The 19,166-nt window shown below is 43.1% G+C and overlaps 1 protein-coding gene across 1 annotated transcript in view; it reads left to right on the top strand.

Annotated features, from left to right (window-relative positions):
• The first annotated feature begins 9,832 nt into the window (after nucleotides 1-9,832).
• Nucleotides 9,833-19,166, top strand: part of TMPRSS5 (transmembrane serine protease 5) — a 163,447-nt gene continuing 154,113 nt past the window's right edge. Inside the window, exon 1 of the mRNA XM_056542418.1 lies at nucleotides 9,833-9,965. Coding sequence (XP_056398393.1) covers nucleotides 9,882-9,965 — 84 coding nt within the window. The 5' untranslated portion in view covers nucleotides 9,833-9,881. The remainder of the gene's footprint in view (nucleotides 9,966-19,166) is intronic.

The following is a 19,166-nucleotide window of genomic DNA, read 5'->3' as shown; positions in this document are numbered from 1 at the left end:
ATTTGTAAATTACTTCTATTAAAAAGTCTTAATCCTTCCAATACTTATCAGCTGCTGTATGAGCCACAGGAAGTGTTTTTCTTTTTGAATTTCCTTTCTGTCTGATCACAGTGCTCTCTGCTGACACTTCTGTCCATGTCAAGAATTGTCCAGAGCAGGATAGGTTTGTTATGGGGATTTGCTACTACTCTGGACAGTTCCTAAAATGGACAGAGGTGTCAGCAGAGAGCACTGTGGTAGGGCAGAAAGGAAATTCAAAAGAAAGGAATGCACTTCCTGTGGCTCATACAGCAGCTGATAAGTATTGGAAGGATTACGATTTTTTTAATAGAAGTAATTTACAAATCTGTTTAACGTTCTGGCAACAGTTAATTAAAAAAAATATGTTTTCCAGTGGAGTACCCCTTTAAGCACAGTTGGGTTATACAACCTTTTTGGCTGCATGATATTCTTTGCCATCCTTCTCTTCCCTTGCCTACACCTCCCAGCAATCATTGCAGCTCTGCTCTGTAACCAGCTCACTCTCTCAGAGCAGCCCCATCCCTCCTGCTCTGAGCAGCAGAGAGATGTTCAGTGTCTGATTGGCTAAGGCTGTACATACCTCCCAGTTTTTAGCACTAAAAAGAGTATGACTCATCAGTGCAGGGCAGAAACCACATGGTCTGTCTCTCCCAGGTGGGTAGGGGCTGCTTTCAGAGATCAATTTGGACAGCGACAGATTGGGTGGCTGAATGATTTCATTCCCTCACTTCATGAATGTAAGTGCCAGCCAAAGAGAGGAAACTGCTCTATATAGCTAATGAATTATATTTAGCCAATTAAATAAGTTTATGTGAGGGAAAGGATGGGCTATGGGTTTCCCCGGAGAATTCCTTTAATCTTTAGTAAATGGAATGATTATTCAAATGCTGCAATTTGTGTTTACCTAATTTGTGTTAATGTTATATTAAAATTAGATGATCCAAAACATTAAATGTGGTAATAAGAGGTGAGCAAATTTACTGAATTCTATAGGTGTAGGGACTATCTTTGACATGATTCCCTGCTCCTGTACATACTAAATGCACCACAAAAATTATGCACAGGAGCAGGGACTCCTTTCATAAAATTGAGCCCCCTTTTTATTAATGTTGCCATGCAGGAAGTGGGCTGGTAAGTATTGCTTAGATGGTACCTTGTTCCCACGAGGGCAGCTATGATGTTTCCCTCAGCCTCTCCTCTGTGTTTCCGTAAATGCCAGCAGAGAGGTACTATGTTTCATATATGATGGGAATGGCAGCAAGTGCAGTGTTTTTGGATCTCCATATACCATCTTATTTTTTCTGTCACAGGCATAAATCTCTGGAAGAACTCGGAACAGGCTTTATTGAAAGCTCCCATACTTGACATCTCAAAAGGGAAGTGTAAACTTATCTATCTCATCTTTCTAGCTGCCAAAATCACAATAGTTTTGAGCTCGAAGGCTTAATCCATTCCTCTCCATCTGATCAGTTCCAAATTGAATTGGATAATGGTCAATGATAAATTCACAAGTATCCTTTAAGATTCTCAAACCCCAGAATCACCACCCACCATTATACAGACCCCAGAATCACCACCCACCATAATACAGACCCCAGAATCAGACCGCACCATAATACAGACCCCAGAATCAGATCCCTCCATAATACAAACCCCAGAATCAGACCCCTCCATAATACATACCCCAGAATCAGACCCCACCATAAAACAGACCCCAGAATCACCACTCACCATAATACAGACCCCAGAATCACCACCAACCATAACACAGATCCCAGAATCCCCACCCACCAAAATACAGATCCCAGAATCAGACCCCACCGTAATACAGACCACAGAATCAGACCCCACCATAATATAGATCCCATATTCAGACCCCACCATAATACAGACCTCAGAATCACAATACAGACCCCAGAATCTGACCCCACCGTAATACAAACCCCAGAATCAGACCCCACCATAATACAGACCTCAGAATCAGATTTTACTATAATACAGATCCCAGAATCAGTCCCCTCCATAATACACATCCCAGAATCAGTCCCCACCATAATACAGACCCCAGAATCATCACCCACCATAATACGGACCCAAGAATCAGCCCCCACCATAATACAGACCCCAGAATCATCACCCACCATAATACAGACCCCAGAATCCCCACCCACCTTAGTACCGACCCCAGAATCACCACCCACCATAACACAGAACCACCACCCACCATAATACAGACCCCAGAATCAGACACCCCTACATAATACAGACCCCAGAATCAGACATCCCTACATAATAAAGAGCTCAGAATCAGACCCCACCATAATACAGACCCCAGAATCATCACCCACCATAATACAGACCCCAGAATCAGATTCCACCATAATACAGACCCCAGAATCACCAACAACCATAACACAGATCCCAGAATCCCCACCCACCAAAATACAGATCCCAGAAACAGACCCCACCGTAATACAGACCACAGAATCAGACCCCACCATAATATAGACCCCATATTCAGACCCCACCATAATACAGACCTCAGAATCACAATACAGACCCCAGAATCTGACCCCACCGTAATACAAACCCCAGAATCAGACCCCACCATAATACAGACCTCAGAATCAGATTTTACTATAATACAGATCCCAGAATCAGTCCCCTCCATAATACAGACCCCAGAATCAGTCCCCACCATAATACAGACCTCAGAATCAGCCCCCACCATAATACGGACCCCAGAATCAGCCCCCAACCATAATACAGACCCCAGAATCATCATCCACCATAATACAGACCCCAGAATCCCCACCCACCTTAGTACCGACCTCAGAATCACCACCCACCATAACACAGAACTACCACCCACCATAATACAGACCCCAGAATCAGACACCCCTACATAATACAGACCCCAGAATCAGACATCCCTACATAATAAAGAGCTCAGAATCAGACCCCACCATAATACAGACCCCAGAATCATCACCCACCATAATAAGGACCCCAGAATCAGCCCCCACCATAATACAGATCCCAGAATCATCACCCACCATAATACAGACCCCAGAATCCCCACCCACCTTAGTACCGACCCCAGAATCACCACCCACCATAACACAGAACCACCACCCACCATAATACAGAGCCCAGAATCAGACACCCCTACATAATACAGACCCCAAAATCAGACATCCCTACATAATAAAGAGCTCAGAATCATACCCCACCATAATACAGACCCCAGAATCACCAACAACCATAACACAGATCCCAGAATCCCCACCCACCAAAATACAGATCCCAGAATCAGACCCAACCGTAATACAGACCACAGAATCAGACCCCACCATAATATAGACCCCATATTCAGACCCCACCATAATACAGACCTCAGAATCACAATACAGACCCCAGAATCTGACCCCACCGTAATACAAACCCCAGAATCAGACCCCACCATGATACAGACCTGAGAATCATATTTTACTATAATACAGATCCCAGAATCAGTCCCCTCCATAATACAGACCCCAGAATCAGTCCCCACCATAATACAGACCTCAGAATCAGCCCCCACCATAATACGGACCCCAGAATCAGCCCCCACCATAATACAGACCCCAGAATCATCACCCACCATAATACAGACCCCAGAATCCCCACCCACCTTAGTACCGACCCCAGAATCACCACCCACCATAACACAGAACTACCACCCACCATAATACAGACCTCAGAATCAGACACCCCTACATAATACAGACCCCAGAATCAGACATCCCTACATAATAAAGAGCTCAGAATCAGACCCCACCATAATACAGACCCCAGAATCATCACCCACCATAATACAGACCCCAGAATCATACCCCACCATAATAAAGACCCCAGAATCACCAACAACCATAACACAGATCCCAGAATCCCCACCCACCAAAATACAGATCCCAGAATCAGACCCCACCGTAATACAGACCCCAGAATCATCACCCACCATAATACAGACCCCAGAATCCCCACCCACCATAGTACCGACCCCAGAATCACCACCCACCATAACACAGAACCACCACCCACCATAATACAGAACTCAGAATCAGACACCCCTACATAATACAGACCCCAGAATCAGACATCCCTACATAATAAAGAGCTCAGAATCAGACCCCACCATAATACAGACCCCAGAATCATCACCCACCATAATACAGACCCCAGAATCATACCCCACCATAATACAGACCCCAGAATCACCAACAACCATAACACAGATCCCAGAATCCCCACCCACCAAAATACAGATCCCAGAATCAGACCCCACCGTAATACAGACCCCAGAATCATCACCCACCATAATACAGACCCCAGAATCCCCACCCACCATAGTACCGACCCCAGAATCACCACCCACCATAACACAGAACCACCACCCACCATAATACAGACCTCAGAATCAGACACCCCTACATAATACAGACCCCAGAATCAGACATCCCTACATAATAAAGAGCTCAGAATCAGATCCCACCATAATACAGACCCCAGAATCATCACCCACCATAATACAGACCCCAGAATCAGACCCCACCATAATACAGACCCCAGAATCAGACCCCACCATAATACAGACCCAAGAATCAGATCCCACTAAAATACAGACCCCAATCGTGTAGCACAATAATATACATACAGTTACATTAACTGACTCACATTTCACGTCTTTTACGATCAGCGATATTCTCTTTCCTTCTGTCCTTCATCTGGCTCAGACTGCCATGACGACATCTTCCAGCCAAAACCCATCACTGTAGCATCTGCAGGACAAACATCTTAGTTTCTGCATTTTTCCAGTGCTCTCCACACCTCTAGTATAAAGTGCAGAATACGATGGAGTTTACTCCATTCCAAACAGTGTTACAGGGCAGACTATGTTTCATCGACCTATCTTTACCTTTGTTAAGCACGAGAGGCAAGGAGACGTAGCCTGCTCTGTGACACTGGTTGAAATGGAATAAATGGCACTGAATTCTGCACTTTATACTTTGGTGAGCTACAATTTTCCTTGGATACAGGTAGGTAGCTATGCAGGTAGGTAAGTAGATATATGGTAAGTTCATAGGTAGGTAGCAAGGTAGATAAAAGGGGTAGCTATGTGTGTATGTAGGTAGTTACCTGGGGAGATAGGTAGGTAGCAAGTAGGTAGCTAGGTAATTAGGTTGCTATGTAGGTAAGTAACTATGTAATAGGTAGCCAGGTGGTTAAGTAGGTGTGTATGTAGTCAGGAAATTAATAAGGTTGGTAGCCAAGTAGGGAAGTAGCCAGGCAGGTAATTGTGTAGGTAGCCAGGTAGGGAAGTAGCCAGTGCTCCTCCACATCCAAATAATCCCCTCCTCCCTGTCACCTGCACCCCCCTCCACCCCGTCCCCTGCACCCCCCTCCCCGTCACCTGCACCCCCTCCCTCTACCTGTCACCTGCACCCACGGCTTATCAATTTCAGCAACTGACCAAATGATTATAACAATTGCCCAGGGTGGTGGGCTGACCACCTAATTAGAAACAATTCACCGAAACAAATATACTGCCCAAATATACAGCAAAATAATAAAATGCAATACTTTATTGGTAATCGCTACTAAAAAGGTACCAGACAGGTAATTTTGGTAACCATACAACTATTAATGTGATAATGTGATGGTGTGCAGTAAAAGCTGTTGATGGGCTGACGATAGGGCTGGGTTATGATGTTATTTCTAAGCTCTCAGATGGAAAAATGGGATATAGGAAAAGTGCCCACCCTACACACTTAAGACCTCCTTGATACTGTCCCTGCCTTTTGAGGGACCAATCTCCTTAATAGGATGGCCATCCTATTAATCTCCTACTATGCTAGGCAATACGTTATATATACGCTAAAATCATTATGCTCACCATCCCCAGGGGATCTTTGTGCTCCCAGGGATGGTGAAGATATCAAGTTATAAAGCCCAGAAAGTAGTCATCTTGGCGGGGACTTACACTTACCAGCTCCGGACGCTGAGGCCGTGGCCCCGACCTGGCAGCTTGAATGACGGCCTGTGTCATCACTCTGCTCCCTGAGCAGACGGAGCAGATCGGTGACACGAACCATCATTCAAGCAGTTGGGGCAGGGCCACGGCCGCAGCGAACGGAGCTGGTAAATGTAAGTCCCTGCCCAGGGGACTACTTGACGGATGGCCCAGGGGGACTTTATAACTTAATATCTTCACCATTTCTGGGACGTTGGTGGGGTTTGAGAACCTTAAAAAAAATTTGATTTTTATATTCGGGCTCGCTGGGGGCCCCTACCTAGATGGGGGCCCCCGCTACACCATTGCATTGAAGATATACAACACTACAATGCTTCTTTGTTAAAGTTGTGCTTCTCATTCCTAAATCTGGATATGAAATAAGAATAAGCTGTATAAAAAGAGAAGAAACTATCGGAATCTCACAGTCAAGATTCATTGGAAAGTCAGTGTACTGCTGACCAGTTTTTTCATTTATGTTACACATGTAAAGTTTTTTTCATTCTGAGGTTTAGTTGTCCATAAAAGAGTTATATGAGCATGACAATGCTCACCATGGATCAAAAGATATTCCTCAGGGTTCATTTTCCACAGAGGTTGCTTTTTTCTAAGAAAAATAACAGGCTATGGAGCTATGTACACGAGTGAAAGTGTCTTTTAATTTAAAGAGACAACAAAACTGTACAGTTACAGGCAATATATTGTTGTTTGTGAGAAGCCATTTCAGGTTGGTGGAAGGCACCGCAATTGTAATGTTCCTTCATTACAGCAGGAAAAATCCTTGCACATATCTGAATAATAGGATTTCCCGAAGCATTAACTCTTCTGCCTCTGAACTACAGTATTTGCTCCCAATGAATGATGTATGATTCTGGCCATGTGTAGTACTCAGCATTGTGCCATGGTCCTATCAGCTACATTTTTTTTTCAAAAACTTACCACTCAGGTACTGTTTGTAGTATAACCTTTAAGACAAATCTTTACCTAGAATGAAGGTCAAGGTCATTGATCAAAGGTCAAATACTTTGTGGTGGTCCAATAGGGGTTCCAATCAACTGCCAACCCTGATGACAATGGGGTTAGCTAACCAATCAGCCAGTGAAGACGCCAGGCCAATCATGCTCCTCACTGGTTTTCCATGCTGCCTGACGACACAAGATTTAACCCCTTAAAGACGCAGCCCTTTTTCAACTTAAGGACTGAGCCCTTTTTCGCAATTCTGACCACCGTCGCTTTATGAATTAATAACGCGAAAACGCTTTTACCAAATATTCTGATTCTGAGTTTGTTTTTTTGTGACATATTCTACTTTATTTTGGTGGTAAATTTTCGGCGTTACTTGCATCCTTTCTTGGTGAAAAATCCCAAAATGCCATGAAAATTTAGAAAATTTAGCATTTTTCGAACTTTGAAGCTCTATGCTTGTAAGGAAAATGGATATTCCCAATACATTTTATTTTTCTTCACAAATACTATATGTCCACTTTATGTTGGCATCATAAAATGGACATATTTTTGCTTTTTGAAAAAATTTGAGGGCTTCAAATTAGAGCAGCAATTTTCAAAAAATTCATGATAATTGCTAAATCTAAAGGGACAGATGTTACAGAACTACAACTCCCAACATGCATGGGCAGTCTAGGCATGCTGAGAGTTGTAGTTTGGCAACATCTGGAGGGCTACCATTTGGGCACCACTGTAACAGTGGTCTCCAAACTGTGACCCTCCAGATGTTGCAAAACTACAACTCCCAGCATGCCCAGACAGCCTTTGGCTGTCTGGGCATGCTGGGAGTTGCAGTTTGGCCTTCCTAGTGGTTGCCACAGTAAAGATCACTTTACTTTCACTTTCATCCCCCCCCCCCCCCCCCACCGTCGTTTCCCAACCTGAGCCAGGATCTTTGCAGTCTCCAGTGACGATCAGCGGTTCCCAGACATCTTCTCCTCCAGGTACCGGCCTCCATCTTCTCCCCATGTTACCCTCGACATCCAGGGGTGGGCAGAATGGGGGGTTTTCATGGCAACCCACTGTCTTGCTCTGCCATTGGTCAGAATCAGTTCATACCAATGGCAGGGGATAGGAGGTGATCGCAGAACTTTCACTTTCAATTCCCCCCCCCCCCCCCCCCATCGAGGATACCCTACCTGAGCCAGGAGCCAGCAGTCTCCAGCAAAGATCCCGGGTCCCCAGGCATCTTCTCCTGCAGGTACGGCCTCCATCTTCTTCCCCCGATCCCCTCGACATCCAGGGGCGGGCAGAACGGGGGGTTGCCATTGGTCAGAACTGCGCTGCCATTGGTCAGAACTCCGTTCTGCTAATGGCAGGGGATAGTAGGAGATCGCAGCTCTGCGACCTCACTCCTATCCCTTAGGCTGATCGGGGCAGTCGCTGACAACTCCGATCAGCCCTATTTTCTGGGTGATCGGGTCACTAGAGACCCAATCAGCCCAGAATTGGAGAAAATCGCATGTCTGAATTGACATACGATTTTCTCCGCTCGCCGACATGGGGGGGTCTCAGGACCCCCCTGGATGATGTGCCGGGATGCCTACTGAATGATTTCAGCAGGCATCCCGATCCGGTCCCCAACCGGCTAGCGACGGGGACCGGAATTCCCACCGGCGTATCATACGCCCTCAGTCCTTAAGGACTCGGGATGCAGGGCGTATGCATACGCCCTGTGTCCTGAACAGGTTAAACAGGCAGCTGCATGCCATAGTCGCTAGTGATTGGTCTTACTGCCTTAGGCTTTGTGTACTCTCAGTGGATATTGCTGTACTTCAGTTACCTAGCTTGTGGCCTGGATTATATGTTTTGCCTAGCAACTTGAACCTTACATACTCTCCTGGACTTGGACCCTTGTGCTTCTTTTTGACTATTCCTTATGTTTGCTGATTTGGACATTTATGTGACATCCTAGTACTGAACCTGTTTAGCTGACTGTAAGTTTTCTATCTTCCCCTCTCCCGCACTTAGATAGGATGGAACTGTCACCCAGTTGGGGGCCACTATCTAGGGCGGATCATGCAAGTAGCTAGAGGCAGGGGTATGGGTGGAGATTACTGTTGCGTGTCATGACCTCTGTAATTTAAAGGTGTTTTTCAGGCAAAGAATATTAATGGCCTATCTGCAGCGGTGTTGATAATAATGTACGGGAGCTTCACTTTAATGGAAGCTGCACTTCAGTAACCTGGCACCCTTGTATTTGGAGATAGACCATCAATAATTTTTGTCTAGAAAACACCTTTAATTTTAACCCTTAGCAGGCATCTTCAAGGTATGTGGGGGTATGACATTTCATTCAAAGATTCTTGGCATGAGGTGAGCACAACCGAGGAATAAAAATTAACGTTACCCAAAAACGACGCAGAGGAGAGAGATAATAAAGGTGCATTGTGAGTCAGTGTCCCCTGCCTTATTCGCCCATAATAGCAGGTTAGATTCCTTTTCAATATGGGGTATTCTTAATGCTTGTATTTTGATAACTGACAGCTGGCAGTGTTCAGCTTACCCGTATAGTAACTAACACAGTAGAAACATAACATGATCTGTGACTGGTTGAGCTCAGCCCCTGACCCCATGTCAAACAACAATCCTATTTAAACCATCTCTGCTGATTTGGCTCTTTTGTTTTAGTAAATAACAATCTGTTCTCGCTGACTACTAACAACAGGTCGCCATTGAGAACCCTTCAACACTCAGCAACTGGGAGCAGCTAAATGCATTGTGATGTTACAATACTCCGATTTAATGCCAATCATAGGAATCATTTTTATTAATGTGAATTACAAATAAACGGAGAAGCTGAATGAAGAGGTTTTTTTTGCATTTGTATCCTCAACAAGAACACAAAATGTGCCCTACATACAGTGAGAGAGACCCAGAATATCAGGTATGTTGTTGATTTTTAATGAGAGTGTTATTTATTTTGTGTATTCTGTGTTGTAAAATACACCTATTAACATTGAAGGTGGGGATACTGCTAGCTATTAAACACTTGTTACTTCTAGAATATCATTACATTCCAGGCCTCCGTACATGTGAAATACAATGATGTATAACATCAACACCTGGGATATTTATGGCATATCCACAGGAGATGGCCTGTATATGTGAGCCCCATCCCTAAAATGCAGTACTATCTAGCCCCTCCAGGACATTGCAGGGGGCAGGAGATCACAGGGGGTCCCAGCGTTCGTACCCCCTGCGATCAGACACTTATCCCCTATCCTGTGGATAGGAGATACGTTTTTTTTCACTGCAGATTTCTTTTAGTAGTAAAATAACATAAAACATAAATAAATTGGGTATCCTTGTAACCATAAGGATCCACAAAATAAATATAAGATGTCATGTTTACCGAAAAAGTGCACTGCATTGAATCGGAAACCCCTAAAATTTCAAGAATGTTTTTTTTGTTTTTTTTTTGTTTCGCCAATGTTCAACTAGTCTGTGCATAAGGTTTTATCACTCCTTTTAGACCTGCAGTCATGTAATCTTGCTGATAGTAGCAAAATATTCTGGGCTAGCCTGACATTATCTCAGTGTTTCTAGTTCCTCATCCTATGCATCCAGGTGCCAAATAGTGTTGGGCGCGAATATTCGCATTTCAAATTTTTATCTCGAATATTGCAAATTGCGAATATTGCGAATATATTCATTATACATTCGAAATTGCGAATATTCATTTTTCCGCATATGCGCATATTCGCATATGTGAATATTGGCAAATGCGCATATTTGCATATGTGAATATTTGCATATGCGCATATTCGCATATGTTAATATTCACATATTCCTTCTTTTCACTTGTGGGCCAATTAGAATGATGCAAATACACTTGTGAGAGGTTATCAACAACATCCCTAGCAACCAATTGTAAAGTTGCCCACCCCCTCACTTTTTTCTTACTGGAATACTCAAATATGCAAATATTCACATATGCGAATATAACGAATACACGAAATTCACGAATATTTGTCTATATATTCGTGAAATATCGCGGATTCGAATATGGGCAATGCCGCTCATCACTGGTGCCAAAGCGCCAAGTGTTCCTTATCCCTTCTCCTATAATAGCACCATTGCCAGGCTTGCAAAAGGCGAACCTGACAAAGTTCTATTGTGCACTGAACTTCATTTTTTACAAAGTTCTCAGCAAAACCAGGTTCTACGGTTTCGTCTCCATCATCTCTTATCCTCTCAGGAGCCCAAACAACATTTTTATGAAGGGAAAATTAAAAAAAATTAAAGTGCTGTTCCTAGAGGTGAACATATTTTTTTTTTTTTTACAATTGTTTTCAGATAAAGTACAAACAGGAGAACATTACGGCAGCTCAGCCTGATATATACACCTAGGGATAGATGTCCAACATAATAACAAGGAGCCAAGTATTACAATTGTTTTCTTAACTGCTAACAGAATCTCTCTCTCTCCTGACTTGAGACAGGATGACTTGGACTGACTTGACTATGACAAACTATGACTGACTTCACCCCTTCTGTAGCTTACCAGACTTTGACTTGACCTGTGGGGCAATGGACTTGAGAATCTGTGGCTGCTTGGCTGACTTTAGGCCTCCTCTGGACTACAAAACACACATCTAGGACTTGACCTCCCTGTTCCTCAGCAAAGACAAAGAGAGTAAGAGATAGCAGAGGCTCCACCCAGGACTTATATGGGGGAAACTCTGAGAGGTCTAATAGGTCACCCTTAGGTCACATGGTCACTGATACCTCACTGGATTACAATCACACGACAACACATTATATATACATTATACTGTATAACATAGGCATAGAGATAATTATACCAGGGGACAGGTGTAAGGGGGGTCACTGTATGGAGGACAGGGCAGCTAGGGTACAGGGGTATAACTCATGTACTGGGCTACCACATATCTATCTCACTTCTTTTCTCACTATTTATCCTATTCATCAAACCCTTTGCCTCTCTCCCTCTCTCCCTCGATCTCTCTCTCATTTTCTCTCCTCTCTCTCCCTCTCTCTTTTCTTTTCTCTTTCACTCTCCTTTTCTATTTCTCCCTCTTGTCATCCCTCTCTTCTTCACTTGCTCTCTCTCTCTCTCTCTCATCTTCATCACTTGCTGTCTCCCTCTCTCTCTCTCTCTCTCTCTCTCTCTCCCTCTCTCTCTCTCTCTCTCTTGTTGCCAGCAAGAACCTTAATGGTTTGCATGCCCAAGTGCATTCAGCGTGGCACAACGTACCTCAGACAATTAATGTAGAAAAGGGGGGAAAAAAGAGAGACCGGAAGGCGGCGCCTCGTGCGTCACCCTAGATAGAGGGAGGGGGGATTTTCCCTTGCAGGAAGGGGTTGCAGGCTCTATAAATTAGCCGCTCACCTTGAGCATATAGGAAATATGCATATCACTCCATATGTGGGTATTAAAGATGGTGTGGATCTGTGCAGCCCAAAGGTCCCAGGTGCAACAGGATGGTGTCCTGTAGATAAACTGGATACAAATAAGAAAAAAACGACCTTGGCAGCAGGCGCTCAGGATCCCAAAGGAAGTGGTCAGACTCAGGTCATAAAGTGGCAAAGTGCAGCAACTTTATTTGATGTACAGCAATAGAACAATGACACGTACAACTGTACTATAGTCAATCTGATGAAGGGGTAGTTTCACCCCGAAATGCGTCATTGTTCTATTGCTGTACATCAAATAAAGTTGCTGCACTTTGCCACTTTATGACCTGAGTGTGACCACTTCCTTTGGGATCCTGAGCGCCTGCTGCCAAGGTTGTTGTTTTCATATTTGTATTCAGACAATTAATAACCTGATTGTTAGCATTCTATGGCATGTAAGTGTCTGTATTTCTGCAGTAAAGAAATGAGCTCACCTAGTGCTTTCATGAATTTCCTCCAGCAGGGATGTAGTTTCTACTTGAACTCTCAAATGCAGTAATCCAAAACAACAATCCAGCGAAAAAATTCATTAAAGTCCATAACCTTTATTCCTAAATTGTTAAAAGTCCAGAACAGTATAGAAAATGTATACAAACAAACTAATCCGAGCTACATGTTTCAAAAGCGTCTGCACTCTGAGTAATGCCTGACAGCTCCTACTCCATACGGAATAATGTTGTGATTTTTCTGTTTCCATTTTTTATCATTTTCATATCATTAACATGTCTATCATTCCTGTGTTTTTTCCATTACTCCACAACTTTTTTATCTTGATGTTGCAACTTTAACGGTGTAGTTTTTTCCAATACATGCAACTATTCCTACAAAATACATTCATATAATAAGTTACTTAATAGTCAATATATACATTAGCTATAATTGCTAACAGGTACATTGAATACAGAATACAGCCAGATAACTCCAACACACAATAAGAAGGTCCTTTTAGTATACTACTTCCCTCTCTATGCTAGTAAAGTGTGGGTATTCTAGTGTTAAAGGGGTACTCCACTGGAAAACTTTTTTTTTTATCAACTGGTGCGAGAAATTTAAACAGATTTGTAAATTACTTCTATTTAAAAATCTTAATCCTTCCAGTACTTATCAGCTGCTATTTGCTCCACAGGAAGTTCTTTTATTTTTGAATTTCCTTTCTGTCTGACCACAGTGCTCTCTGCTGACACCTCTATCCATTTCAGGAACTGTCCAGAGTAGGAGAAAATCCCCATAGAAAACCTATCCTGCTCCAGACAGTTGCTAAAATGGACAGAGGTGTCAGCAGATGTTACGCCGAGCGCTCCGGGTCCCCGCTCCTCCCCGGAGTGCTCACAGCGTTCTCCTATTCGCAGCGCCCCGGTCAGACCTGCCGACCGGGTGAGCTGCGATAATGTTCCCAGCCGGGATGCGATTCGCAATGCGGGACGCGCCCGCTCGCGATGCGCACCCCGACTCGCTTACCAGACCCGTTCCCCGTCTGTGCTGTCCCGGCGCGCGCTGCCCCGCTACTTTGGGCGCGCGCGCCGGGTCTTTGCGATTTAAAGGGCCGGTGCGCCACTGATTGGCGCATGAGGTTTTAATCAGTACCTTCACCTGTGCACTTCCCTACTTATACCTCACTTCCCCTGCACTCCCTTGCCGGATCTTGTTGCCATTGTGCCAGTGAAAGCGTTTCCTTGTGTGTTCCTAGCCTGTGTTCCAGACCTCCTGCCGTTGCCCCTGACTACGATCCTTGCTGCCTGCCCTGACCTTCTGCTACGTCCGACCTTGCTCTTGTCTACTCCTTTGTACCGCGCTTATCTCAGCAGTCAGGGAGGTTGAGCCGTTGCCGGTGGATACGACCTGGTTGCTACCGCCGCTGCAAGACCATCCCGCCTTGCGGCGGGCTCTGGTGAATACCAGTAGCAACTTAGAGCCAGTCCACCGACACGGTCCACGCCAATCCCTCTCTGGCACAGAGGATCCACCTCCAGCCAGCCGAATCGTGACAGCAGAGAGCATTGTGGTCAGACAGAAAGGAAATTCAAAAAGAAAAGAACTGTGCAGCATGCAGCGGATGAGAAGCACTGGAAGGGTTAAGATTTTTAAATAGAAGTAATTTACAAATCTGTTTAAGTTTCTGGCACCAGTTGATTTAAGAAAAAAATGTTTTCCAGGGAAGTACCCCTGTAAACACTTTTGAGTCAGTCATGATGTGAGAGTCCACACAGGCTAATGTAATGGGACTGTAGAGTGCTAAAACACATAGACAGGCATTTATCAAGCGATTTAGTTAATTTTTTTTAACTAAAAAGGTTGCAAAAATTTGGCACCTGCGACTTCGCGATTTTCCGTGCGACATTTTGACTGGAAAGCAAGAAAAGCAAGGTTTCAAAAACTTAACTACATAGTAATAATTTTAAAATGGACTACGGGTAGTCTGGTATTTATTAACTGCGACAGTCGCAACTGCGCAAGAAAAAGGTAAAAAATTAACCTTAATTAATTAAAGGTTAAAAAAGGAATACATAAGCAAACATTGATAAATGTCCCTCATAGAGAGCTTTCCTAACTTACTTGTTGGGCTACAAGCTAACTAAAGAAATGGTAGCACTTTTTTTTTGTCAAAAAAGTGATGAATTGGGCTTCCATGACCAAGCAACTACAAACAAGCCTGGGATCTCCATGTATAATGCCAGTGGATGGTGTAAAGCACAGTATTGGACTATACAAAAGGGGGGGAGTTTATCATTTGCTGTACAGAGTGGCAAAATTGGCCAACATGTTTGTGTGACACTTTGCGCTGGTGCAGGAAATTATCATTTCCCCTCACGTTTTGTGATGGAAAACACATTTCTGTTTGAATATTTACTTGGATCTTAACCTGTTAAGGGCATACAGGTATGCCCTTGTGTCCTGGTACTTAACCCCCTTAAGGACCCAGCCCATTTTCACCTAACCCCTTAAGGACGTAGGGTTTTTCCGTTTTTGCACTTTCATTTTTTCCTCATCACCTTCTAAAAATCATAACCCTTTCAATTTTGCACCTAAAAATCCATATGATGGCTTATTTTTTGTGCCACCAATTCTACTTTGCAGTGACATTAGTCATTTTACCAAAAAATCTACGGCAAAATGGGGAAAAAAAATCATCGTGCGACAAAATTGAAGAAAAAATTTCATTTTGTAAATTTTGGGGGCTTCCGTTTCTACGAAGTGCATTTTTCGGTAAAAATAACACCTTATCTTTATTCTGTAGGTCCATACGGTTAAAATGATACCCTACTTATATAGGTTGGATATTGTCGTACTTCGGAAAAAAATCCTAACTACATGCAGGAAAATTTATATGTTAAAAATTGTCATCTTCTAACCCCTATAACTTTTTTATTTTTCCGCGTATGGGCCGGTATGAAGGCTCATTTTTAGCGCCGTGTTCTGAAGTTTTTATTGCTACCATATTTGTATTGATCGGACTTTTTGATCGCTTTTTATTCATTTTTTCATTATATAAAAAGTGACCAAAAATCCACTATTTTGGACTTTGGAATTTTTTTGTGCACACGTCATTGACCGTGCGATTTCATTAACAATGTAATTTTATAGTTCGGACATTTTTGCAAGCGGCGATACCACATATGTTTATTTTTATTTACACAGTTTTTTTTTTCATGGGAAAAAGGGGGGTGATTCAAACTTTTATTAGGGAAGGGGTTAAATGGCCTTTGTTAACTTTTTTTTTCTCTTTTTTTTTGCAGTGCTATAGCCCCCATAGGGACCTATAACACTGCACACACTGATCTCCTATGCTGATCCCTGCAAAGCCATAGCTTTGCACGGATCAGTCAGATAGGGGCTTGATTGCTCAAGCCTGTAGCTCAGGCTTGAAGCAATCAATCGACGATCGGACGCCGCAGAGTCAGGTAAGGAGACCTCCGCCTGCGTCCCAGCTGATCGGAACATCGCAATTTTATTGCGATGTTCCGATCAGCACGACTGAGCTGCTGGGAAGCGTTTACTTTCGTTTTTCGACGCGGCGGTCAACTTTGATCGCTGGGTCTGAAGGGTTAACAGCGCGCAGCACAACGATCGATGCGGCGCGCTGTTAGGCCAGGGTCCCGGCTATGATTAGCAGCCAGGACCGACCCGGTGTGATGCGGGGTCACAGCGTGACCCCGTTTTAAACATGGGGCGTAGGGCGTAGAGGTACGCCCTACGTCCTTAAGGAGTTAATCACTCAGCCATTTTTTGCACATCTGACCACTGTCACTTTAAGACTTAATAACTCTGGGATGCTTTTACTTTTCATTCTGATTCCGAGACTGTTTTTTCGTGACATATTCTACTTTATGTCAGTGGTACATTTTTGTCGATACTTGCATCATTTTTTGGTGAAAAATTCCTAAATTTGATGAAGAATTTGAAAATGTAGCATTTTTTTTTACTTTGAAACTCTCTGCTTATAAGGAAAATAGACATAACAAATAAATTATATATTGATTCACATATACAATATGTCTACTTTATATTTTCATCATAAAGTTGAAATGTTTTTACTTTTTGGAAGACATCAGATGGCTTCAAAGTTAGGCAAATTTTCAAAATCAGAATTTTTCAGGGACCAGTTCAGTTTTAAAGTGGATTTGAGGGGCCTTCATACTAGAAACACCCCATTAATGACCCCATTATAAAAAATGTGCCCCTCAAAGTATTCAAAATGACATTCAGTAAGTTTGTTAACCCTTTAGGTGTTTCACAGGAATAGCAGACAAGGGAAGGAGAAAATTCAAAATCTTAATTTTTTACACTCGCATGTTCATGTAGATCCAGTTTTTGAAATTTTACAAGGGCTAAAAGGAGAAAAAGCCACTCAAAATTTGTATCCCAATTTCTCCCGAGTAAGGAAATACCTCATATGTTTATGTAAAGTGTTCAGCGGGTGCAGTAGAGGGTTCAGAAGGGAAGGAGCGACAAAGGGATTTTGGAGAGTGAGTTTTTCTGAAATGGTTTTTGGGGGTCATGTCACATTTAGGAAGCCCCTATGGTGCAGAAACAGCAAAAAAAAAAACAACAACATAGGTGTTTGACGACTTTTCGTTAAATTTGGATGTGTAAATTATTATTTTTTTCACTAAAATGCTGGATTTCCCTAAAATTTTACATTTCTACAAGGGGTAATAGGAGAAAATGCCCCCAAAATTTGTAACCCCATCTCTTATGAGTATGGAAATACCCCATGTGTGGACGTCAAGTCACATTTGGCTTTTGGAAAGCAAACTTTGCTGAAATGGTTTTTGAGGGGCATGTCACATTTAGGAGGCCCCTATGGTGCCAGAACAGAAAAAAAAAACACATGGCATACTATAGGGTGGACCATTTATATGGATTCACCTTAATAAAATGGGAATGGTTGGTGATATTAACTTAATGTTTGTGGCACATTAGTATATGTGAGGGGGGAAACTTTTCAAGATGGGTGGTGACCATGGCGGACATTTTGAAGTCGGACATTTTGAATCCAACTTTTGTTTTTTCAATAGGAAGAGGGTCATGTGACACATCAAACTTATTGGGAATTTCACAAGAAAAACAATGATGTGCTTGGTTTCAACGTGCCTTTATTTACAAGTTTCTGACCAATTATAAAATGTGTTCAATGTGCTGCCCATTGTGTTGAATTGTCAATGCAACCCTCTTCTCCCACTCCACACACTGATAGCAACACCGCAGGAGAAATGCTAGCACAGGCTTCCAGTATGCATAGTTTTAGGTGCTGCACATCTCGTATCTTCACAACATAGACAATTGCCTTCAGATGACCCCAAAGATAAAAGTCTAAGGGGGTCAGATCGGGAGACCTTGGGGGCCGTTCAACTGGCCAACGATGACCAATCCACTTTCCAGGAATCTGTTCATCTAGGAATGCTCGGACCTGACACCCATAATGTGGTGGTGCACCAGCTTGCTGGAAAAACTCAGGGAACGTGCTTAAAGAGGGAAACACATCATCATGGAGCAATTTTGTATATCCAGTGGCCTTGAGGTTTCCATTGATGAAGAATGGCCCCACTATCTTTGTACCTCATATACCACACCATATCATCAATTTTTGTGTTCCGACAGTCTTGGAGGGATCTATCCAATGTGCGTTAGTGTCAGACCAATAGCGGTGGTTTTGTTTGTTAACTTCACCATTCACATAAAAGTTTGCCTCATCACTGAACAAAATCTTCTGCGTAAACTGAGGGTCCTGTTCCAAATTTTGTTTTGCCCATTCTGCAGCACCTGGAACTACGGATACTGGAAGCCGGTGCTACCATTTCTCCTTCGGTGTTGCTATCAGTGTGTGAAGAGTGGGAGAAGAGGGTTGCAATGACAATCCAACACAATGGGCAGCACAATGAACACATTTTATAAGTGGTCAGAAACTTGTAAATAACTCATGAAAGAATAAAGTTACATCAAAACCAAGCACATTATTGTTTTTCTTGTGAAATTCCCAATACGTTTGATGTGTCACATGACCCTCTTCCTATTGAAAAAACTAAAGTTGGATTCAAAATGGCTGACTTCAAAATAGCCGCCAAAGTTTCCCCCCTCACATATACTAATGTGCCACAAATAGGAAGTTAATATCACCAACCATTTCCATTTTATTAAGGTGTATCCATATAAATGGCCCACCCTGTAT

Source organism: Hyla sarda, chromosome 10 (assembly GCF_029499605.1).
Source record: "Hyla sarda isolate aHylSar1 chromosome 10, aHylSar1.hap1, whole genome shotgun sequence".
In the NCBI taxonomy this organism is placed as follows: Eukaryota; Metazoa; Chordata; class Amphibia; order Anura; family Hylidae; genus Hyla; species Hyla sarda.
The sequence above is the reverse complement of the archived record's forward strand: the minus strand, read 5'-3'. Positions and strand labels throughout refer to the sequence as shown.